The 25,706-nt window shown below is 39.6% G+C and overlaps 1 protein-coding gene across 17 annotated transcripts in view; it reads right to left on the bottom strand.

Moving 5' to 3' along the window:
* DST (dystonin) overlaps positions 1 to 25,706 on the bottom strand; it is a 309,801-nt gene that overhangs the window by 140,919 nt on the left and 143,176 nt on the right. For all 17 annotated transcript variants that reach the window (XM_049819450.1, XM_049819456.1, XM_049819454.1 and 14 more), the window contains 13 exons: positions 10,036 to 10,148; positions 9,794 to 9,900; positions 9,129 to 9,248; positions 8,704 to 8,799; positions 8,498 to 8,625; positions 5,587 to 5,680; positions 5,099 to 5,253; positions 3,758 to 4,220; positions 3,542 to 3,670; positions 3,265 to 3,342; positions 2,994 to 3,155; positions 2,789 to 2,893; positions 916 to 1,011 (listed from right to left, as the gene is read on the bottom strand). In XM_049819450.1, coding sequence (XP_049675407.1) covers positions 916 to 1,011; positions 2,789 to 2,893; positions 2,994 to 3,155; positions 3,265 to 3,342; positions 3,542 to 3,670; positions 3,758 to 4,220; positions 5,099 to 5,253; positions 5,587 to 5,680; positions 8,498 to 8,625; positions 8,704 to 8,799; positions 9,129 to 9,248; positions 9,794 to 9,900; positions 10,036 to 10,148 — 1,846 coding nt within the window. The remainder of the gene's footprint in view (positions 1 to 915; positions 1,012 to 2,788; positions 2,894 to 2,993; positions 3,156 to 3,264; positions 3,343 to 3,541; positions 3,671 to 3,757; positions 4,221 to 5,098; positions 5,254 to 5,586; positions 5,681 to 8,497; positions 8,626 to 8,703; positions 8,800 to 9,128; positions 9,249 to 9,793; positions 9,901 to 10,035; positions 10,149 to 25,706) is intronic.

The raw sequence follows: 25,706 nt of genomic DNA, 5'->3' as shown, positions 1-25,706 counted from the left end.
CAGGAGGGGAAGTGAGCTGCCACACTTGGCAGCTCTGCGTGGGCATCTGCACCTGCAAACTAGCGTCCTGGTTAAGCACAATTGGGAAAGGAAATGTCCTGTGATAATCCTCACCCCATTCCATCCCTGAAACCTCATTTCTTACATCCAGAATTCCCATTTCTTCCCCCTACCACTAGGAGCCCAAATCACTCAACTTTGTCTTCTCCAGTGTCCATTTCCTAACTTTGGGCTCTCACTCGTCTCAGTCCGAAGGCATCTCATCCCAACATCACCCCCCCTTCCTCTTCAACCACCCAACGCAGAAGACACTAAGAATTAATCTTTATAATTTTTTTTAAAACAACTCTTCAATCTTTGATCCTTGTGCATATAACTGAGAAACCCTTGTATCTTCGATCCTCATGCATTAACTGAGTATTGCATCATTTGCTGAGTATGTTAATGGTTGATAATCAGAAAGGTGTTTCGCTGGACATGTCTGCTGTCAGGGTGTTCTCCTCTCTGTGTATTATTAATGCTGTATGTTCTATTTCTATTTGGGTAGTCCTGGAACAACCACCTAGAATATGTTCTCCCTTCGCCATCACTAACCACCCTCCACTCTACATCATCCACAGAAGCTGTATTGATGGCAGTTGTGCATGACCGGGAGAGAACACGGTTTCGTTCTCAAGAGTCTCTACTCACAGCTGCGGCACTTTGAAAAAATGTCAGGCCAGATGTTCATCTGCTGTGAACTGATATAACTGTAGTGAAGACAATACAGGTGTGATAACACTGTGGGAGCATGGCTCATCATCTAACGATTCCATGTGACAAATGTCAATTCTACAACTAGCACTTTCAGTAGAACTTTTTGACTATAGACAAAACTTAAAAACATTTAACATATTTATTAATTTACTTTCTTACCTCAAAATATGCAGCATTTTCTCTCAAATGTTGTTCAACACAGTGACAGAGCTGAAGAATCCAGCTCCACTGTGTCTGCATTGCAGCTCTATAGGCCTTTAAGGAAGAGTGAAATATTTTACAAAAAGAAATGAAAATTAAAATGTGCCTATCTTTACACAATTTAGGAAACACAAAGGTAATGTAGCAAACACAAGGATCTAAACCTGACCTCCTCACCCAAAAAAAGCAAACTGCAGCAAGGAAAATTCCAATTAGACGCGAGAAAAAAACCTGTCACTACAGCAGCCAAACATCAGAAAACACACCCAAAGGGGATGTGAAATCGACATCCTTGGGCACATTCAGAATTCAGCTGAACAAAGCCCTGACACTGCTTTAAGCAGGGGCTGAACTACATCTCCTGAGGCTCCTCCAGCCTAAGGTCACCTGCCATTCTGTGTCTCCATTTACTCAATCAAAATAGCTGTATTCTTGCCTGCATACAAATCGGATATTAAAGTAACACTGAATGCATAATAAAAATAATTAATCAGGACTCTCTGCAACCTATAACTTTGTGTACAGTTGCACAGGAATTTAAAGAATGTAACCCTACTCGAATGATGCCTCCCATACTGTCTGCAAGGTGCTGCCACTAGAGATGCACTGCAGGAGTGTTCACCAGCAGAGGGTACTCTCGACTTTGTGAAATCAGCCAAAAGTCTCAATTTTTCAATTCTGTATGATTCTCAGGGAATTCAAAAGAGTTTTTCCATTGGCTTCAATGGATTTGAAACTGATGCATTAATGCATGGATTCTTCTGTAGAAAAGGCATAAACTTCCCTTCCCCCCCCCCCCCCCTTTTAAAACATCCCAATATAGCATTACTGTAGACATCATAACCTGCAGAGTCATCTTCACTGCGATGGCCTGGTTTCATCATATGTATCTTTAATATATTCATATATTAAGTATATTACACTGACAAGAACCCATTAGAACAGCATATACTTTTAAATAATAGAATCCCCTACATTACAGAAAAAGTCAGTTATTATTCAAAGTATAGGTCATAAGAAGGAAGGAAGGGAAGAGTTTTCTTCATGTTTCCAATTTATGCAGATATAAACTCACTGACCTGAAGAATCATAAAAATTCATCCTCCCTGACTGTTTTTTCATTCTTATATAATATTTTTATTGTTTCCATTTTTACCACCCACCATCTGTACCCTTTTCTTGAAGACCTACAGGGAAAAGCATTTACCTTCTCCTTTGGAGACTTGCTATGACCCTACAACAGCTACAATAAGTTTTCTGTAAACCATTTACCTACAATATAGAGCTTGATTCAAGCCTGAAGCAAATCACATCACCTGAACAGATTTTTAGCATCCAAACAAGTTCCATAATTCACCAACAAGTAAGTTATGAAACCAACCCTAAACCATAACAGGAACTTGTGCATATAGTAAGTGACTAGAAAAGCTCTACTGAAACTTCTTTCAATCCAACAGGAGAGAAACCACACAAGGACTATTCTGTGCCCTCCGTTTGCCAATCCAATTTGCATCAATAACTACAGAAGCTGCATACATGACTAGAAACATCTGTACAGACCAACTCTGGAAATTTTAATTTTAGACTTTTAAGGGGATTTTATGTAAGCAATCCAAGATGAAACCATAACTTTAGAGAAGAGTTTTTACTTTTTGGAAACTAGAAGACAGATACAACAGAGATGATGAAGAGCTAAAAAAAAAGGCCCCATTATTCAGAGACTTGTTTAATTTCCTGTGAGTTAGCACTTCCCTTCTTTTCCCCCCAAAACCTAAGGTCTATTCAATCACAAAACTCTTTTCTTGTTTGTGTGCTGTTTTTACTAACTTACCTCAATGGTTAGCCTGGCTGGGTGATTTTCAAGAAGCAATTGCTCAGCTATTTCTTGTACTGATTTAATAACAACTTCTTTTTGATCAAGTTCTCTCATTAATTCCTTTTTTCCAGACAAAAAAAAGATAGAAACATTTTAGAAATTTCTTAAATTCTTCAAGATGATTTAATTATTCCCTCTGGATTATACTAGCAATACATACCGCATGGTATTCCTTTTTTCTTGTTATATTGGGGTTTCTTTCACTCCAGTCATATGCAACCTCTTCCTCTTCTTTTTCATTCAGCCATATCAGCTCTCTAGTAGCACGAGACACAAAATTGTGAAGAGTATCTAGATGCCTTTCTTGATTTCTTGATGTGTTCTTTATTAAAAAGAAAAAAAAATTACAAAAATCAGAATTTAAAGCCTATTCCTTATCAAAGATGATGTACACTGAAAAGCTGAACATCAAAGAGGTATAACAAACTTACCAAGAGTTTTGAATACTGACTCTCCAGTTTGTGCAATTTTTCTGCATAACTGAGTTTAAGAGGGGCAGTCATTTGGATCTGTATTTGGTATACGAGGTCAAAAGGCAACAAAAAGGTTAGATATGTTAAACCATTAGATATCCTGATTTCATGATATGTTATCTAGATACCAGAAGCAAAAGACTGTGAAACCCAAACACAGTTCTAAAATTCAACATTAGTTTATGGGTCACCCAGTAAGAAAGTAACCAAAGAAATAAAGAATATGGTGGTGTACCTCACTGATTTTAGCTTCTTTGAGGCTGGATTCAAACTCCTCAATAGCTTTGTGGACATTTTTGTGATTTTCTAAATGGCTTTCAACGCTTGGTAAATCTGAACCCCATTCTGCTCGATCAAGTTGCACCTTACAAACAAGAAGGAAAAATTAGCCATGGTCTACAAGGGGTAAACATAACTATTAGAAATACACTGTTTCTGTAAACATCACTACCTGCATTTCTTCTACCCAGTTCAATAGGTCCTGGACAAATTTCATGTTCACCTCTTCTTCTGTTAAATTCTGATCCACAAAAGCTGATTTCATGAGAGGTTTTCTGATTTGCATCAGTTTGAGTGTTTGCAGAGTCCCACTGTCTACTCCTGTCACATAACTTTGAATTAACCGTGGTGGGATGCCTGGTGTGTAAGTGGGAGTGATGGTTGGTGTCAGTCTGGAAGTAAGACCTGATGAAAGGCCAGATGTCAAGCTGGAAGAAGTTAAAGCAGGTGTTAAACCTTGGGTCATTGCAGCATTTAATTCAGGGGTTAGGTTTGCTGTAAATCCTGAGTTTAAGCTTTCGGTTATTCCTGATATCATCAGCTTAGTCTGCTCTGTTGTCAGTGCATGCCCCTTGTTGTACACGGAAGAACATTCGGTCCGTATGGCCATCAGTTCATCACGAAGTTTTGCAACCCTATTAAAATAAAAGAAAATAAATAAATAATTTTTAAAAAAATCAATGAATGTTTATGATTAAGGTTTATCATGCTGAACTGAAAAGCAATATGAATTCACATAATCTCTCATATTTCAGTTGTACTTAAATATTTATAAATAAGCATTTATATCAGAAAGTACAGGCTATGTCAGCCTATACTTCTATAAATACAGATAATAGATGCTGAAATCAGGCACTGACCAGAAAATCAGCATGGCATGCGTACTAGCATGCACCATACACAATTCCAGGGAACAATCAGCAAAGCAGAAATCTTACAAGATACTACATGTTGTAGTAGATCAAACACTTGTAATTCACAGCCAAGGAGCTGTTATGTGCTTGATCTCACCCAGTCCAGGACAAATCCTGAACAACTTTGGAGCCACTTCTTCATAACACGGAATTATGCTGTTTAAATGCATCTTTCTGTGAAGACTGTACACACTGCTACATATAAGCTAATGTTACCCCACCTATTACCTGTTAAGACACCTACAGCTATCACCAGAAATGTCACCTCTGTTTTTAAAATCAAAATTAGTGAATTCTGAAAGTATTTTAGGTGCAATAAAACAAGCCAACATCTTTACACTCAGATATCTAGTAAATATTCAACATTTAAGTCACGTTCTAGTGAATGACTTAATTTTCAGAGATGACTACAAACAGCTCCTCTTGTCTTCAACAATTTTTGTGGGCAATGTACCCACCAGAATACCTGATAATCTTTTTTGGGTGGCCAGTGACAGATTGAGAAGTTTATCCATAGACATAAAGATTTGAAAATGTTTTCCATAATGGGTATCTATATTTGGACATTTATTTTTTCATATAAATACACAGTAAAGTACCTTTGCACAAGTTGGTCTGCCTGGTAGTATTTTCCATCAATAAGAATTTGGGCATCAATCACTTGCTGGCGGAGAAGGTTCTCAGATTCAAGAAGATACCCAGCTATCTCTGCTTCATGTTGAAACTGGAGCCCTGATTCTAATCGCTTGGTGTCCTGAATAAATAAGAGAAAGCCATTAAGCCCTGCAGCTAAACCAAAGAGAAATGACCTGCAAGAATCCTATTTTTTGGTAAGAACTTCTGATCCTGAAACAATTGGGAAGCATTTTATCTAACTACTAACAAAAAAACAATCTAACAGATCTCACTCTAGGCAATTTTCGGTATTTTCTTGAAGAAATGCTAAATCAAAAATAATAGTACAATGAAAATAAAGGTAGCAGCTATTAAGTATGCATTCAAAAATCCTAAAGATTTTTTTTTTAATTAGCCATTCCAATGCAGTAAACTCATGAACATAGACAAGTAAAATCATCGACTGACTTACAGACTGCAGAGCATTCCGGGCAAGTATTAGTTTGTCCTCACAGCTCCGGCTGTCCCGCTGAATTCTGTTTGCAATCTGCTGCAGCATTTCCAACCTAGGTGATACCAGAGCATTTCAGAAAAATAAGCAAGTATTGATGTTATTTATGTTGCATGACTTTAAAAACAAACACACAGCACAAATCCATATGCCAAGTTACCTGTTGCCTTCTAAGGTGCCATTACCAAAGCTTATGCAAGATTTAACCAGTGTGGGACCACAATTAACAGAAAGAAAAGTCTCGTTAGAGTCAACGCTGGTTCGAGCACTAGTACTGCTGCTAAACAGTGAATCACTGCTATGATAGCTGTAACTACTGCTATTCATTTTTACATCCAGAGCACGGTCCTTCTGGCTGTTTACATTTGCTGAAAAATGAAAAGATAAAAGTCCTACAAAATGTACAGCTTCTAGGGATGAAATTTCACTACTGGCTTTTGAAGCACCTAGCACTCCTTTAAATAGGCTTCAATACGCATATTCAAAACCCAGCAATTAATATTCTGCCAGCTCTTCAAAGGATTTTACCTGGGGCTATGTAAGCTACCTTGCTTTTGGCTTCACTACCTTGCATTAAAGCTTTGCAAGTACAGACTAGGCAGCAACACTAGGGCGTCTCTAGGAAACTGACACACCAAATATTTTATTTAAGTGTCACTAAATGTCTCTAAGCCAAATAAGAACTTAAAGAAGTCTTTGCAGTGTTTCTCAGACTCTTCCATAAAAAGTTTCAAAAAGGAGTGAAGTGAGAACTCCATGCTCCACAGTACAGTACAAAACACCTCCAGCTTGGGCTGATGCCTTTTCCTTCAAATGGAACTGCACAATGAAACTGGGGGAATGGTATGGTTATTCAGCTCATAATAATTTAATTTGAGACACCTGTACACCATCCAACCCACCATCATTACTCCACTGTACAAGTATGCATGTTTACTAACTGCCCTGTCCCACTAATCTGTCCTCCTGCAAATTTCCCTTCAGCTTCTTCCACATTCAGAGCTAATTGCTTCTTGCTGTTTTGACCACAAAACAAGTAAGAAAAATCTGATCGTTGCCCTTAAGTTTACGTTTTAACTCGGAATTTGGGCTAGCAGTGATTTTTTCAGTATTTCACCCCCTGCTTTTAGGACCTCCTGAAAACCACACCCACACCTTAAGATGACTGTGTTTACGCAGAAGAGCACAGCAAAGGCACAGACACACCCCTAACAATAATTCCAAACTCTGCTAGTTTTGCAGACTAGAGCTCAGTTTGGCACTCTACTCACTGACATGATACTAATTTTGATCCCGCACACCAATCTGGCCACATGTTGTCTGTCTGTATCGATACTTTCAGATATATTCACCAGACTTGCAGGCAAAGTTTTAGTACCTGCCAAATTTCAATATTAGCTGAGGTCATATTTTTGCTACAAACAAATCCCACCTCAGGAGCTGTATCAACATTGCCTACTAGTGAGATGCACTAGTAACCCATACAACATAGATGAAGTTCTTGTGTCTGCGTCAACTGACAATTTTAACTTGATCACTAAGCCAGAATCACTTAATCAACTTCTCCCTCACTTTGCAGCGACCACCACACACAGTGACCATCACCATACTGTCACTTTAAGTGTCTTTACCAATCCTGAAATATGAGAAGGAGGTTTTGTTTATTTGTATTTACCTGTGCTCAGTCCATCTGAATAAAGAAGAAATAAACTACAAAGATAATCCAGCTTTCTGCGAGCATGAATACAATTCCTTTTGGCGAAGGCAGGTACCAACTTTGCCTTCGGCAGGTCAGGACAGATTAACCTGTAAGATCTATCAGGCTGTATTTCTTCTGCTGCTTTCCAGTGTTCTGCTCTGCATGGCAGGGACAACTTTGCCCTCCTCTATAGGATTCACAGGATGCTGTGAATCAGCACCTCCCATTGAATCTGCCATTTCAGTCCTGCTCTTGCTTTTGTAAGCATGACACATTTCATAAACTCTGACTGCCTTTGGGACCTTCTCTTGCTAAAATCTGTCTTTCTGAGGACTTCCTAGACAATGGTCTGGATTCTTCATGCTTAACTTCAGGTACCTAAACCAGAGAGAATGATCATGCTATTGTCACCAGAAAGTCAGTGCCAGGACTCTCTAGAAAGTGATTCAGATCTTAGGTGTCGTCTGGGTGCTTAAAGTTAAGCAGAATGAATCCAGACCCAAGTGACTATACCTAGCTGCAGGTAGAAGCCCAAAGAATCATTTAACTTAAGAACTAAATAAAAGTTCTCTTTGAATTAATGAATGGAGAGCATCTGTGCCTGACACAGAACTCAAAAGAGGTACCATTAAAAAAAGGAGAAATGCTCAAAGACTGCATCAAGATTTTAAACATGCTCTGTATGTTATTAGCGATGTACAAAACAGTGTCACACATCCTACTACCATGGAAGACTACTATGTGCTTTGCACATCTAAACACTTTGTGTGCTCTTGAGCACAATCAACTTTTAAACAACCTCAGAACAGGACATTAGCCCATAATGCTGTGCACCAAGTGAACTATACATTTCATGTAAAGGATAAGGATGTTGCTTATATGAAAGAAGAGTCCAAATGAGACAGCAAAGCGATATGAACTTGGCTCTGACCAATTTGTACAAATAAGGTGGTTATATGCCTGTTTAAGTGCTTTGATGACCTGAAGCACAGATACTATTCATTATGACCTTCTGAGACTATTCCATCTGGACCTGCTTCTATAAAGCAGATAAAGACTTCAGGCCTGAACAAAGGCAGAATTACCATGGATGAAAACATTTACAAATTCTCAGTATGGGTTAAAACAACAGAAAGTATATTAACCAAGCCTGTCAAGTGTTCACTAGCATACCTCTCCACTTCAGGCCGAAGGGTCTTCTCTCTTTCCAGCATGGCAATAATAAGCTTTCCCCATTCTTTTTCTATATCATTTGGATGGTAGCCTTGAGGAAGTTTGATGCGTCCAAATTCTATCCAGACCTTAAAAATTCATACATATTTGTTATTTTAAGCCACAGAAAGGAATTTTTATACATTTCAATGCATGTTAAAACTTACCTCTAGCAGCTTATATAGACGTTTAATTTTTGATTTTTCTGTCTCCTTTGGTGGAATTTCTGTTTCTTTAAACTGTAAATATTGATTATAAAGTGCCTACAGAAACACAAAAACCATCATCAACTTTCACTTGCAATGAATATAATATTACTCTCCAAACCCTCTTCTAATATTCTTCATAAGCTTACATTCTTACATTGCTCTACTTCAGTTCTATGAAAAATGATCAGGGACAAGCTGAAGATTTGGTTTTGATTGCTCATATGTTAGAAATGTATTTATTGTTACTTTGAAAAGGTAAAGGAGTAGTACTGTTCTACAGATGATTTGATTGTATAAATCAAAAACTACTTTATTTGTCCAAGCATGCTTTCAGCAAGATAAAGTGTCATTCCAACCAGGGAATTTAAGATGCCACACCTCACCTTCAATTCCACAGGATTGTTGGGAAATGCTCTGTCAGACATTATCGTGACATGGTGTCTGATCCACTGCATGAGGTAGTTCACCATATTCTGATATTCAACCCATTTGACTTCAACATCCTACCAAAGCACAAGCCAGGTTACAAATCAGAAGATAATCACCCGAGAGCTCATTTTTGCTTTATCTTTGAAGCCTGAGGTCTTCAAACACATAGAAAAGAGATTTCTAAACCCTGCAATTCTGAAACAATATTTACTTGCTCATTACAGCTCACTTAAAGCTTCCAAATACATGATTTCACTCTTCAGTTTTGGTCCCAAATAATTCCACTGAAACCACAAAATTTTCTAGTTTAATAGACATCAAATTGGTAAGAATCAGAGAGGCACCATTTATAGGCCCACAACTGAAAAGTAAGAACTTTGACTCTATCTATCTTTCTCCAACTTCATGTATATTGTTTTTAGTTCATTTCTTTGCACAAATATTTTCATGTTCAGAACATAAAATAGCTGCTAAGCCTCTAAAATCTCAACCTAGAAAATCATGTCACAGGGAAGTGTGACAGCAGTCCTATGGGAGATCCGGGTAACGTTTTGGAGCTGAAGTCAAGAATTGTATTAATGAAACTCACACACCACACAAGTATTTTTCTCCTACTTACATTTGCACTGATGCCTTCACCACCTTCTGGTACTTTGGGAAATGCATCATAAAGTGATGACACGTAAGTTATTACTGACTTCTCATCAGGCGAGGAAACATCAACATCTAAAAGAGCAAGACAGAACAGCACTTTATCACGTAGTTGTAAGAATGCCCACAAATATCCTACAACCTGCAGGCAGACTGGATTTTATTTTAAAGTTAGGATTTTTGCAACAAAGCCCTTTGCAGTTATCTTACCTTCAGGATCCAGAAGTCTGGCAACACCAAGTTTTTCTGCTACAAAAAAAGCATGTTCTAAATTTGCAAGGTTGCTTTGAACAGCAACGGTATTCATGTCTATCAGGTCCGGCCTGTCAAATAAAAACAGTAACACTTAATCACAGCTCTCTACCAATTTTAAATCACTGCTGTATCAGTAAATCAAACCAAGAGCATGGGTGGATACAGCAACAGAGTTTTTATTAAAAAAGGACTTCCTTAAAATCATGTGAACAAGCTGAGGTCAGTGTTAAATACAAGCACAGCAGGCAACTACAACACTGTCAGTTCTTCATCCACAAGCTAGTTTCTAGCCATCCCTTATATATCTCTCTCTATTTTCTTACGCACATTTATTCATGTCCATTGCCTTGTCCTTTCCATTGCCCTTGAGGAGGTTAAACATGCTTTTCTCTTAGGACTCATTTGCATGAGGAAGTTCATTTCTACCACCTTTACAAGTTTTAAGTCATTCTGCATCAAAGTCTTCGCTGCATGTCAGAACCCATACAGAAACAAGTTCAGTCACAAAAACATCACTTTAACCAGGAAGACAAGTATTCTTACTGGGCTTTAAAGAAGTCTTGTTCAAACCGCATTGAAGCCCTGCTTTCAGATAAACATTGCTGTCAGTTGTCTTGTAGAAAACTCTCAGCCCCACGCACTTACACCTTCACACCTTCATCCTGCTAAACTCCATTGCCAGCCACAATACTCGTTTTAATGGAATACTCATCTTAAGCCAATCTTACCTACAAACATTTTTAAGGCCCATAAGTATTATCCTGTACCAACATCACTACTTTAATGTTTTAAATTAATTTAAAACTTCAAAATTAATATTGTCCTTTAGGTTTGATATGTGGTGCTTGCCTTTTAGATCTTGCGATTCTCAGGGCAGAGTATGTTACTGTCTGCCTTTTTCAGCACTGCGAATCCTCTTAGCCATAACAAATAAAAGGAAGAAGGGATTTTCAAAGGTGCTGAGCAAAAACTCATCCCACTGAAGCCAACTAGAATCATAAGGGTCTTTGCTTACTTTGCTACTGAAAAACAGACCCACACTGAAAAAATCCTAAAACAAAACCCCAAAAGAAAAAAAATGACATATAAGCTTTAGTGAACAATTCAGTCCTTAAATTTTCTCATTTTTGTTTCTAGAGAAACTATTTTCTTAGTTTTACCTAGCAGAAGCTTTAAATAATTGCATCAGAGAGAAATAAAACTGTTAAATATCATATTGTTCAAAACGAACTATAACATTTCATTTGGCAACACCCCAAATTCCCTTGATCACAAAATGGTATTAACTTTGGGAAACTCAATACAAGCTTGGCTTTGAATTAACTACAGGGGCACTGTAAATAAAAACGTATTTCTTTTCAGCCATTTAGAATCACTGGTTTCCTTGTGCTCTTTAGAACACAAATCTACACGGCAGATAATAATACTGCACCTATTATTTCTTGAAAGAACATTTCATTAATAATAAAACTTGAGCAGTGTAAAAAGAAACATAATCCTCTTAAACCAGCGGCAGTTTCCACTTCCAATATGCTTAGGGGCAGCACGATCAAGCTCATGCCATTCTTTGAATTTCAGTGCAAAGAAAACAATGCAACGAAACCACTATCATTTGTTGCTCTTAGCAGCACAGAAAATCTGTGAAAAATAAAAGATAATACTCGAAAACGAAACTGAGCACTCCAGTCTCCTACTTCAGCCACAATAATGGAGACGGTATGAGTAGTAAAGATTCCTTTCACAGCACAGTTTTAACAAGAGAAGCAGGTTTCTGTAAGTGTACACTGTTGGTTTGGTTATTTTTTTTCACCTGCCTTCTTTACATTTGTTTCACACTTGATAAAAATGGCCCAAGAATCACTTATGCTGCTTGTTGGATTTTTAACTCTCAGAACAAGAAGGACAAGTTGTTGTAAAAGCCTTGACTGTTCCCAGAAAACAAGCTGCAAGCTGCAGAGACACTGACATGATCACCTCCTTAGAATAAAGCTTTCATTATGATGAAGAAGAGGTAAGCTTTTTCTCACTGCAATACAGGTAAAAAATCAATAAAAAACAACTGCTTTGTTTAAATAGTACATAATACATAATTTTACATTGGTGCTGTGGCTTCACCCCGCAGCTCAAGAAGAGACCACTCTGTGGGATGCCTCCCCCGCTTTTAAACATACTTTCCCATCCCTGCAACTCCTACCAGCACAGGGTTATTCCAGTTCTCCTTTAAGAACCAAGGAAAATTGCAACGAACACTGCTGTTTTCAGTTAATTATACATTTAACACATAGCATACCAGCCTAGATTAACTGGTCTATATCTACCTAAAGTCTTGATCTACCAGAAAATACTACAGAAGATGGCAGACAGCATTTGTCTCTGTCTTGACACTGTTCACCTTTGGTTTTTTGAAGCAGAAAGAAGGCTCAACAGCCAGCTCAGAACAAGCCCACTGATGGTTTATAAAAGAGAAAAGGCAGGTATTATGACTTGAATGCAAAAGCACCTGGTACTGGCCATGGGAAGTGGACACTGCCAGGTGCTTGCAGCCTTCACCCTCTGCACGTCACCCTTTCCCCTTCCCAAATAGTAGAGGGATATGTTGCAAAGCCACAGGAAAAGGGAGTTTATCTCCCAGAGCTCAGTAAAAGACTTTTTTAGCCCTAGAAAAATGCATCCAAAAAACATGGCTCAGGAAATCACTGATTGATTACCACATTTTTCCTTTTGTTTAAGAGTGTTTTCTCATGATTTTAAATAAAAATAAAAGTCATTTTTATCTGCTGTAAGCTTGCCGAGATACCTGTCCACTAACTGGGTACATGGGAATTTGCATTTGAGCATGCACACATGGATTTCAGTGCCGTGATCACTGATCACCATGCTTCTCTGAAGAATCAAGGGAATCCAGTATTACTGAGCACAGATTGTTCAGTGAGTGTTGTGGGGCTGTATTACAAATATTTTCCAGTACCTTTAGTATTTCATTTCTCCTTTGAATTCTGAAAAACTACTAACTTCTTATATTGCAGTTGTTACGAGTATCCTTCTAATATGTATTATGTATGTATTATTATGTATTAATATGTATTAATTGTCTTAATTGAAGTAAACACTAGAATTAAAAGCACCATCCATCATGGCAAACATTTTCATTTTTAAGGCTAAAGAGAAAATACATGGGGTTTGTAGAAGCTATTTGTCATGTATTATAAATATATATTTATATCAATTTGCATAGCGCTATTAAGTGGTTTTATACATAGTCAAGAACAAATTAAATTAAATGCACTTTAAGTAAAAGACGATGACTCTACCTGCTGTCATAATATTGTGAGTCATCTTATGGCAGATTTTTCAGTGGGCTGGGCCCTTGCCATCAAAACACACACATAAACATCCCAAACACCAGCCGAGTTGGAACATTCCATGCAAAGGAAATGCTTCTGCTGCAGCCGCACCTAAGTCAAGGGGCTTGGCTTCTACTTTTCGAGTCATTAATCATTCCATTTATAAAATGATTGGTGCCTGCCATTCAAGAACTTAGTGTAGGTGTTAGAAATTAGACACAATTTGTATCAGAAGTGAGAAAAAAAAAGGTGTGATTAATACCACTTCAGTTGGGAAGCTGACAAAATTATGATCAATTCAAGAAAAATACCTAGCACCACAAAGAGAAGCAAGTGAACAATATCTGCAGAACAGCATAAAGAAATGAAGGGGGTTATAATTCAAGTTACATGGATGAAATGCAAGCTTTCTCCTCTGCAAAGATGCCTTGAAATGAAAGAGTATACTGCATACTAAAGTATACTAAAGTGCATACTAAATAAAGTTAGGCACATGTAGACTTTCTTACAGCTAGAACCCAATACCTAGTAAAAGAGTTCAAGATCCAACTAACAGCTACAATATTTGCCCATTAAAACAAAAGGTTAGATTTGAAGGGAATTTGGTATTTCAAAGTGAAAAAGATATTTAACTGAACTTTTATCTTCCCAGTCGATGGTGAAGAGGCCACATCCTTCTCTTCACTGTTCCTGGATGACAGTTGCCCAAGTTACAACAATGTTTTAATAAAGTTAAACATATATACATCAGTGTAATATTCCATGTGAAAATACTGTTAACAGGTTCAGGAGGCTAACTGACAAGCCTGAATTTATTTACACGAACCATCTAAGCTGTTTAATCTGAACAACTCTGTTTCAGTCAGAACTCTGGACACTGCCTGATACTAAAAGGATATTTCTTTCTTAGTTTACATTGAGCAGAAATTTTAATATAGTGAGTTTCAAGCAGAACTCTCAGAGAAAACATGACTGAAGATGCAGAGTGAAGAGTACACATCACTATAGCTCAGTTAGCTTTTCCACTGCTGTAATTAGAAAATGCCTACAAAATTAAACAAATTATTTTCTTCATTGTTCACAGACAATAGAAAAGGATGGGTGCCAGACAGACTCATACATTTTTCAGGGATGGGAAGACTACTGGAACAAATTAAAGACCATGCCAGAATACATAGTCACAAAATAAATTTAAAAAAGACAAGAATAGAGAGACTTCTCAAACAGATAGGATTCAACACACATTGCAGAAGGGAGAACAAGAAATAGATTACCATCTCTAGATATTTGGTTATTAGCAGAAAGATTGCAAAGAAAGAAATCAGAAAATAGGAAACGTCCATGTAAAACAGATATTTTAGCTCTATCTCTTCTAACATGTGTCTCCTTGTCACTTTCCCAGGAACTCTACAAATGAGATGATGAAACAAAATCTATTATTATTTAACCTACTATATAGTAATGCCTGCCATTTAACCGATCTCTTAACTGTTTCAAAAAAGTTGAAAAATATTTACACCAGCTTATATGTAGAGTCAATATTTGGCAACTTTAACTAAAGAATTTGTCTCCACGTCAGGTACAAATCTAAGTCTTGTTCAAAACAGCTTGCTGAAGAGCCTGCTTTATAAAGATGGAGGCATCAACACAATGAGAATGACTCCTGGACTTCAACTAACACGTACTGTCCTTGTGACCTACACATTTCTACTGATGCCCAATGTTTGCAGATGCAGTGCTCTGTACATTGTCATGACCATGAGATCCAATTATAGTGTTGGAGGTATCCTTTGCTAATGAATATGCCTACCACAGTTATTTTCCTGATTTTTTTTGTCCATCAGCACACAGGAGCTTCACTATAAAGATGCCATGTCTTAGGGGAAAAAAAGGCCACAGAGAACTAGCTGGGTTCAGTAACCCAGTTTCAGAGAACTTGGAAATGCAAGTTTCAGGGAGCAGAGTAATTCAGATTTCCTTCCACAGTCTGATCTCTTACAGAGGAAGAAGAGGAGGTTTTCTGCTCAAAAATGGCAAGCAGGTATGACTTTGTGAGATTAAGGAGGAACAGATCTCCTCCATCCTCAGAATCAAGGACCACAATGTAGACACACAGCACAAGGTTCTGTAGCAGGTTCCTTGGTGTCAAAAACCCCACGCTGAGGAAAGAAGGTACAATGTTGACTGCTGAGCCAACACTATCTTCCAGTATACCCTCCTTTCAGAAGCTCTGGATCCCTTATAAAACTGTGTATTTGTCTCAGAAGAATCTATGTACAACAATCACACATGAGGAGGTTTTCTAGCTTCATTGAGTTTCTTGCTCTATTTTAGGAAAGAACCCTTCATTCTCAGGTACAGAAATGTGAGCACTAATTTCTATGCCAATGTCTGCAACCAGCAAAACTAAGTTTTGAACCACATGTCTGAACCAGTTGACCATTTTTTGCCTGAAGCTCCTTGGGTCCTTGGGTTCACGTCTGCTAGATGGATAGTTTTGCACACTACTCACAAACATTTGAGTAGAAAAGCTAGAAAATGAAACATGAAAGATACATCATGGACCTAAGTGTGATGGAGTACCTAAACGAAGAACTGGCTGTAGCTGTCCTTCAGAGGAAATAGTCAGTCAAAGGACAGGCAGGACTTCTAATCTGCAGTTACAACACATTAAGTGGAGTTGGCCAGAAAAGAAGGTTTACATGGAATAATGCACAGCCAGGTCTGATCATCAGTAATCAGCCTTGAGCATTCACAGGACATGTAACTGTAGACTGTAACTTCTAGGAAGAATAGCTTTCATTCTTTTTAACAGATTCACACAGATGTGACAAGAAAGAACAGAGAAAGATTTGAGAGCCTCCAGCTTTTATATTTCCATGAGATGACAAGGTCTCTATTACATATATATGAGGATGAGGAAAGTAACAAGGGGTAAGATTCAACTCCAGATCCAGGCACTGAAATTTAGGCGTCTACATGCAAGTGTCTATATGTATTTCATTATAGTTAGTGGAAATCTGGCCAACGCATCCAGTGCAACCTATCTAGCAAACTATCCAGAACCTAAGAATTACTTCAGAGCGAGCCAAATCCACTGACTGTACTGAGTAGAAGTTTAGATAACTGCAAAGCTGTCATGAAATGTGCTGCCTCACTGAACATGCATGTTTTGAGACTGAAACTTGCAGAAAAATAAAGCAATGCTGTACATTTTAAATGCAGAATTGCTTAACTGGCTCTCACAGACTTAATAACAATGATTATTGCAGTTTTGCTTGGGACTTCTTGAAGACTTTCTCATTCGATTAATACGAAACAAATTCAAAAAGGCTACCAAAATTTTACTACTATAATTAAGGAGATGCATGGTATACGATACCTGGTAGCTCATCATTCAGCATTTGACTGGAAGTTTAAAGGTGAAAAGCAGGTGAAAAGTACTCCATGAAATCCTTCTATCCTGGCCAATTGACACAAATTATTTGAAGCAATTTACATAAATATTTGACTACTTGTCAGAAATATCTTTTTTGGGGGGGAGATATGGAAAATATTTCATGTAATCTCAAATGTGAGACTAAAATGACTGTTCAGCCATAGACTTTACAATAATATCTTCAACTAACACATGACATAGTGACACAAATAATTATCCCAACACATCACACCACTGGGTGATGCTGAACAGTGTCATCACTGAAGTTAGGCAACACTTCAGAATTCAGGGAAAATGCAAACAATTTTCTAATTGAAAACTATCATTATAGAAAAGTTTTATCCTTACAACTGCGATAAACCAAAAAGCATGCTGCTGAATACAGCTCCGCAGATTGCCTGTTCAAGTATGTGGCATATACTTTTCTCAAGCTCCACAGGTCCCCAGCCTCAATAACATACTGTGGTAATGCATTTTGCATGATCATTATGCAAAATCATTACACTCGCTTTGGTTTTATCTTCTCCTGTGTTGGTATGACAGGAATGCTTGTACTATTCATGATTTTATGTGCCTCTATAGATTTCACTCAATGCCTCTCTAAAGATGAACAATCACGGCCTTTTATTCCCTCAAGAGCTGAAGAATTCTCACATATCTGAACTCTTCAGCTCTCCTTTGTGTATGTTTTTCATATTTCATATACGTTTTCAGATACGATGAATAATTCTGAAAAAAATATTGCAACTGACAGCGCAACAAGGGCGCACTTTTTATGGATGTTTCCTGTCTATTCTTCAGACATCCTAACATGTTATATCAAGACTTCCAGTAGAAAAAGAATGAATGTTTTAACTGCACTAAAAATAAGGAAAAAAAAGCCCTCAGGTGCCCTCACTTATTAAGTTAGCCACTAGCAATATACACAGCTAATTCAAATAATTCCTTCTATTGTGCATGTCCTTGATTTGACAAGCAAAATATTTAATAAACCTACTGAAACCTCCTGTCCTACCTTTCTTTGCATAGCAGAATTTTACCTGTTACTTGCCATACCAATTGATTTAGATAAAGACACAACTGTGGCACTGTAACATCAAAGCCCTATCAGTTAAACATCAAGTTCAGCTTTAGCCACGCCAAATGAACCCTAATCACAACTTGGCAGTAAGTTTGCAATGTAGATTTCAAGTTCAATATACGCAGGAATGAAACCAGAAAGGATCTCAGTCAGTCCTTTTACTAGCTTTAAAACCAGATTTTACATTCTCTTTGTAATACGAGATGTTTTTGTTATTACAAAAACTCTATAGTAACTTTGCCAACTTTTTGCCTATGATAACATTTAAATAGGAATGAGGCTCACAGCTTGTTAACGTCAACCCACACTGTGCAATCTACAAAAATAACCATAAAGTACCTTTCCTTGGAGTGTCTGAATGCCAAAAAGACAATGAAGAAACACAACCAAATGATTTTTCTGTTCTGCTCCCTGAGAAAACTACTCCAAACCCCAGAAGTGACTGCCTGATACACTAGCTTCCCAGTGGGATTAACACAGTTACCAACAGGGAAGAAGGGTGAGGTACTGCAATGAGTTCAAAGTATTTCCCATGGCTCCTTGTGCCATCCTGCCTTGGAAGCAACCATTTCTCCATGTGCCACAAATTTGCCAGAAGACCAAGACCTCTCCCAGTCCAACTTATCGTCGACACATACGCCACCACTGCTCAGACACCATACCCTTTTGGATAAAGGCTTCTGACACCCTTAGGTGTCCTGGTCTTTACCGATCAAAGAGTAAGAGGCACATGAAACCTGAAAAAACCCTGGCCTTTCAACCCAAAGCTTTACTTTTCACTTTACTCCCATTTGGTCTAAGCAAGATAAAAGCTTTGATTTCATCCCAGTATTTTTTTCTTTTCAGTTATAGCAAAAAGAAAACTGTTATCTGCCATTCAGCTGCTACTTTGCAGTATAATCCAGCACAACATACACAGGGATCATTTTAAGTCCAGATCTGAAATTAATCAACCCAACTGCCTGGAAGTCTTCCATCTAATACCCGCTAAGGCTAACCACCACCACAACACAAGATGTTAAAATTGCAGGCCTGCTTCCAGTACTATTTTAATATAGATTTTACCAAGAGCCACCACAGAATTTTTCTGAGTACATTCAATTAAACTGCAGCTGAGGTTACTTGTTTCTAAACCCATTAGTTATATGTATATGCATACTCAGGCAAGTAACGTTAAAAGCATGTCTGCTTGTCAATATTTTTCATTATCCTAAATGCTGTTTATCTTTTGCCAAATTACCAATTCTTAATGCCAAGTTCATTTCTTCTATGTAACAAAACTTGTTGAAAACAGTAACAACCATGCTTTTGAACAATGAGGTGGTTGGGAAGGGGGCAGGTGGCGGGGGGAGCAACGCAAGCAAACTCACATTTTCTTTTTGTTAAAGCTGGGTAATAATAAATTACAAGTTACAAAATGGCAAGCCAAAACTAGCAGACCCAACTAATCTCTTTATTCAAAACACATCCCCTAGCATTTTAAGGCTTAACACTATGTAATATTTAGTTTCTTTCTCATTCATTCCCCAAGGGTGGTCAACATGTTGCTGCAAATTGAGGCATAACTGCTCCTCCCCTTAAGGAATGTATTCATGTCAGTACCTGACCAGCTGCAACATGTTTTAACATAAGAGGGATGACACATGCACTGCTGGCTAGGAGCTTAGTGTTCAACTAACTATACATACATGGCAAATCATCCCAGTTCTAATCCTTGTCCTAAATCAGAACAGTTACTTAGCAGGACTGGAGTCCAGCTTGCTCCCTGCTATGCCACACGCCCAAAACCAGCCACTTAGTAGTTCTGAAAGTATACAGAGTTACTATAGCGATATTTCAAAAGAAAAGCACTGTGGCTCTGGAAAATCTGCCTCTCGTTATCTGGCATTTATGGAGCAGTCACAGTGCTGCTTCCTTTGGGGACATGCTCTTTGCTGCAGCTTCTATTCCTCTTCCTCCCACATGAAGCACCCAGTGTACCTACACTCTTTCGGTACTGCATTCACCGTCAGCCTCTGTTCCTCTTTCGTTTGGGAATAGTAGCTATTTTCTCCTTGGTCTCTCTCTAAACTGTATACAACTTAAGGCATCATTAAGGCCTTGCACAAATTTTACCACTAGCAAAGGCTCCTTTGGATCAGATTGCCACATTTCTTTAACAATACAGTAAAAAAAACATTTTTCTTCAACCTTGTGCCCAAAATGCACCCCTTTGAACTCTATCACCACTTTCCGTCCCTGCAGCATTCCTAATACTTATCATTCTTGTTAGGTGGTGCCAAAATTTGTAGACAACTGTCTGCATGTGGCCTCGGCAAGCCTTGGTACAGCATTACATGAAATAACCTTGCTTGTTTTCTTTTCTCAAACCCTTCATGCGTATACTACAGTCCTGCTCACTTGTCAGACTGCTGCCTGACCTAAACACAGTTTATCCACTTTTTTCCTAACCAGTGTCTTTCCCATTTTGTATGGTTGCTGCAATTCACCTAAAAGCCCAGACATAACTGGACATGACTATGCTGGAAGTGTACAAAAGGCCAGATCAAGGGCCTGTGACTCTTTAATTGCTAGTCCTTCCCATAGCCCATTGCAACCCTCGCACTCCCAAGCAATACATGAGCCCAGTTCAAGGGACAACACTGACCCAGGACTGCCCTCAAGAGGCTGCACCCTGTCGGCGGGACAGAGAGGAGAGTTCAGCCCTGCAGACACAAGCCCTGCTGTACCACTTACAAGGCCGGAGAGGAGGGGCTGGACCTGCTTCATTTACTAGAACAGACCTGACACCTGAGACTAGAACTTAAAAAAACACTGATTTATCTGGGAACTGAGCTGAGCTTGCAGTGCTTCCTGAATGGATGCTATTTTTCACCATGCAGGCACCACTGGGGCTACTCATTAAATGTTATTATCTAGTTCCATACTGCTCTTGCTGGAATTCCTTTTGTAAATGCTAAAAGCAAAATTCCCTCTTTATTATAAAAATTGTAAGAACACGAAAATAAAGTGTAGAAAGGAGTGCACACATTGTTACAAAAAGCGTGCATGTTTGACATTGATCTTTTCTTATCTTCCATACTTCACTTTTTTCTTTAGAAAGTAAGAGGAGCTGATCTGTAACCATGCCTGTTTTCTGAGTATCAGTAGTGACTGTCCTTAATGAAGTGTCTATAGGTGCCACTTAACTGTAAATCTTACAGCTATTATTTTTGCTATTTCTTAAATCCCATTTTCAGACACTTTTTAAATGAAAGTGCCTGTAGTCCTTACGTACCAAAGGGTCAGGGCAGCCTGAGGGCAAAAAAAGCAGTTTTTTTACTTTGGTATAACATTTTATTTCAATTTGCTTTGCTTTAAAATAAATGTATCTGCAATGTATCTATAATTTAGATCACTAGCTCCAATCTGGCATGCAACCCCTAATGAAAGAAGACTAACCTTCATCATTTTCTATGGACACCAACCATTTCTATGTGTTTCAACAATGGGATACAGTTCTGAAAAATTAGTATTTCTTCTTCAGGGCAAAAGTTATGTACATAAGAAAATGAAAACACAAATCAAGAGCATTTACCTAAAACACAGTCTTAGTGAGTAGAAATACACCATAGAGCCACAAGATGAAGACCCCAGTGTGTAGACGGCAGTATCGCCAGGAAAATCTGGGCATTACATGCTGACTAAAGTCAGCCTCCAACTTTGAAGTCTGGCTTACAGGTTTTTGCTGCGCATGATACGATGGTATGAAAGAAACATCGTGTACTTTTTAAACTGCCTGAAGTCAGATTTCTTCCAACACAACACACTGAAGCAAGTAACACACACCTTCAATGAAAAATTAAGCTATAAAAGGCCAATTACATAATAGATGAGACATACAGAATATTCTTGAATCTCCTAGGCATATCTGTAGCCTTACAAATGGCCTGATCACAGATCCAAAGAAAGGTGTGGAGGTTCAAAGAAGTTTGAAAGCTGATATATTTAAAATCATACAATTACAAAAGTGGTCAAGTTCAGTATTAAAACAGACTTTTTAATGTGATCATTTTATTTGGTTTTCTGTGTTAAAACAAATATTCACACAGAGTAACAGCATGAAAAGCAAAAGCCAGGGTCTGCAATGGAGCTCCCTAAGGCAGTTCTTGAGGCTGGTGTGGAGCCCCATTCCTTTTCCCAGGAATTTAATCATGTACAGGATGTTTTACATTGGAAGCTTTATATACTCTTCAGAAGTTCAGCCGAGTAATCTTCAATTATAAACACAGACAGCTGGAACCCGCTGAAAACATAAGCAACTTTCTCATGCAAAAACAAATTACATTTTCCTAAATTTGGAGGGAAAAAATATTTGTTGTATATGGAGTCAACTACCCTCAGAGTAATTTTTTCCTCTCATTTCTGTCATTCATAAAATAACTTCCCTTTATTTAAAGAACACCGCAAAAAGTCACTGCAAACTCATTCATAGTCTTAAAAGAGTGAAGAGAAAAAGTGTCTGAAGGCCCTTATAGAAAGCTCTGACAACCTAACCCTTGTTGCTTGAGGGAAGAAAACAAATATACTGCATTTGCTTAGGAGAGCAGGTGACTAATCTGTGCGCATGTGATCTGTGCCTGCACGCTGCCTCCGTCCCCAAGCTTGGTGTTGGAAGCAGAGTGCTGCCAGCACATCTGTGGGTGCAGGCAGGGCAGGGAGACAGGGAGGAACCCGGCTCACCCAGCTGCCACACACTGGCCTGCCGATCTCTGCCAAAATGCTGCAGTGGGTACTACAGTTAGTCATGCCAGGCACAGGTCGGCCTTATCCTGCTTCTCCCAGGCACCTTGGGGGGAGCAGCGAGCCACGGCAAATTCATGCAGTATTCCTGCATTTCTGCATCATAAATCTTACCTGGTTTGCACCAAAAGGTGCTGGGATCCTCTGCCAGGACAGAAAAAAAAAAAAAAATGGAGACCACTACCAGCAGCCCAGATGAAACAATCCTCACCTGCTGTTAAAGCAGGTGGGCTGTGAGCCCCGCTGAAGAGAGAGGCTCCCTGCCCACTGGTGACTGATTCACAGCCCAGCTCCTCACCCAGCCCTCCACAGCTTCAGCAATTTCCTGAAGTCTCGAAGCTGGTGTGTACTTGCAATTTAAGAAATTGCTTATGCCTGGAAAGGATGTAATTATAGCCTGCCACTCCAGTCCCGTCACCTCAAACTGGACAGTGACATCTCCCTGTCTCACAGCTGACCGACTGTAGGGATCACGCTGGACCTGTATGGCTTCTGTTCTTGATGGCACATCCAGGAAAGGCCTCTCGGCCATGGAGTCAGGGCTGTGAGCATGGGGTTTTGCCTGTCTCTGCTCAGGTTTAGCTCGGGGACAGCGTGGCTCCTGTCCTCCGGGAGCTGCTGGTGCTCTTGCCTCTGGCCCCCAGCTGAACTATGGCCCCTGCAGTGGTGCAGCCTACACCTGTGGGCCCACATCCCAGGCCTAGCCTCAGCCCATGCCCAGGGGGGCAACCCGATTCCTGGGGCTGCCCTGGTCCCCCCCAGCCACCCTGCTCCTGGCTGGGGTGGTGGGACAGGCCCTGGCTGCCAGGCCCTGCCCTGGCAGAGCCTCCATGGGGAGAACCCACCTCTGTGCCCTGACATGGGTAAGCATGTGCTCTCCATCCAATGGACAGCTTACTGTCGCTCAGTACAACTGCAGTTCTAGATACCATTAACATGCCTGGGTGTTTCTGAGCCTTCTGGTTATTACTGTCATAGCACTAAACGTCATCCCCTTAAAATTAGGTCTGGGCCCATTTAAATCACTTCTGGGACTGGAAGTCGCATCCCTGCTGCAAAGCCCCATCCCCACTCCCAGAGAGCAGATACTCCTCCTGGCCCAGGGTGCATGGGACTTCTGTAAGCAGAGGTAATCTCCAGTGAGCACAGCATACCTGGCACAGGAGGGGCTGCCACACTGCACCAGGACTGACAGACGTGCACCCACGGGGGTGCTCCACGGTGGCAGCCCCACAGTCCCATCCCACCCCCCAAGCAGGCACATCTGGTCACCCACCCCGGTGGAGCACTGCAGCCGGCAGCATCTGCAGGGCGCTCAGCCTAGTAGCTCATGAGACCACCAGTGATCCACAAACTGGGAGCTACCAAAACAGGCAGAGCACATGGAGAATCACTGCCAGAAATGTGCATGTTTTGTTACTGTTTAACCTACATACTGCTCAGAACACAATCCGAGCTTTAAAAGAGCTCTCTGGAGTAAAACACTGTACTTAAAAATATCAGACGACTGTTTGGGGAGACCATTCCTATCTTGTGAGCAATTGCTGGGAATTACTATCTCTCTTTTAATGATACAAAATGACAAAGGAAAGAAAAATAGAAGCTCACTGAAGCCAGTGGAAGAATCTCACTGATTTAATCAGCAAGACGGTGTCTGAGAATCTGTAACCTCTCACAGCAAAAAGACATCAGATAAGGACAGTAAACATTCCTGGGAAGGACACAGAATCCTTAGATGAAGTTATGTTTACAAGAAGAGGATAAGCTAAATGGAAACTGGCACAGAAGCACTCAAAATGGGGACTGTGCTCCTCAGCCACTGAATCATCTGCTTTGTGCAATGCACTGGTGTCCAAGGTGCCTGTGCTTCCCTGCTGAAACACTGTGAATGAAGCTCAGAGCACTACCAGAAACACCGCTCTAGTGAATCAACTGCAGGTACTCAGTCATGTCCCAAGACATTAACATTCTCACAGCTAGAGGATGGAATTCAAGTTTTTCATTATTTATTAACTGATCTGTATAGGCTACACTGCTCTATGTAAGTGGTAATAAGGCTCTGAAGAAGCTCTGGGAAATATTTTCCATTATTCCATCTCATTAAGCTCCTTCCTTTTTTGTCTTCCCCTTTCCCTGTATCTTTCAAATTATTTATTTTTTCAAATACTTGCCTGTGCTATGTTCATTCTTTTGGCTGCTCTGTCCTGAAGTAAAACAGCCTAGTCTTTCGCCAGCTAATTCCCTTTGTCTTGCCAATGTTACTAAAAGAAGACTTTCTTGCTGGCATGCACCTCCTTCCTGACTGGCTACCCAGAACAGAAGCATAGTGAGAAAAAGACCTCATTGATTCAGATGCAGCTTTATCTTACCATGAAGTTATACACTGTCACAGCTAACTTCTCTAGGACTCAGAGCACTGTATTTTGTGCTTACAGCCTCTCTACATAGCGTGAGAGGAGAAGGCCGCATCTGCATGACTCATCTCCCATTTTACTTCAGTGTCCTAGTTCTGTACCATACGCATATTGGCCTTGCCTAGGCTTCTTTCTGTGGTGAGCCAAATGGTCCCACAAGAGGAAATACAAGAACGGAATAATCTGCTCAGGGTCTGTTCCCTGGAGCTGCATTAAAACATACCAAATTTGTCTCTCTCTACCTGGGACGCTCCACTGATATTATACCAAGGAAGTCATGTACCCTCAAACTTCCCTATGATGTGCCCCAGGGCATACAGCACAAACCACACGTGCTATAATAAAACCCAGAAAGTTGCAAGCCATGCAGAGTGAGGGACAAGTCAGTACACACTAATTAGCCCAGTGGCCAGAATACTCTCCCATATGGTCCTCTAAGACACAAAACTCCTTATTCAATTCAGGGACCAAAAAATGTACCAGAGAGATGCCGCCAACCAAGAGGCGACACTGAACACAGCAGTGACCTTAAATCTTGTTCCTATGATGAGCTTTGATGCCAAAGT

The sequence above is a fragment of the Accipiter gentilis genome, chromosome 16 (assembly GCF_929443795.1).
Source record: "Accipiter gentilis chromosome 16, bAccGen1.1, whole genome shotgun sequence".
Taxonomy (NCBI): Eukaryota; Metazoa; Chordata; class Aves; order Accipitriformes; family Accipitridae; genus Astur; species Astur gentilis.
This window is presented reverse-complemented; position numbering and strand designations above follow the sequence as displayed.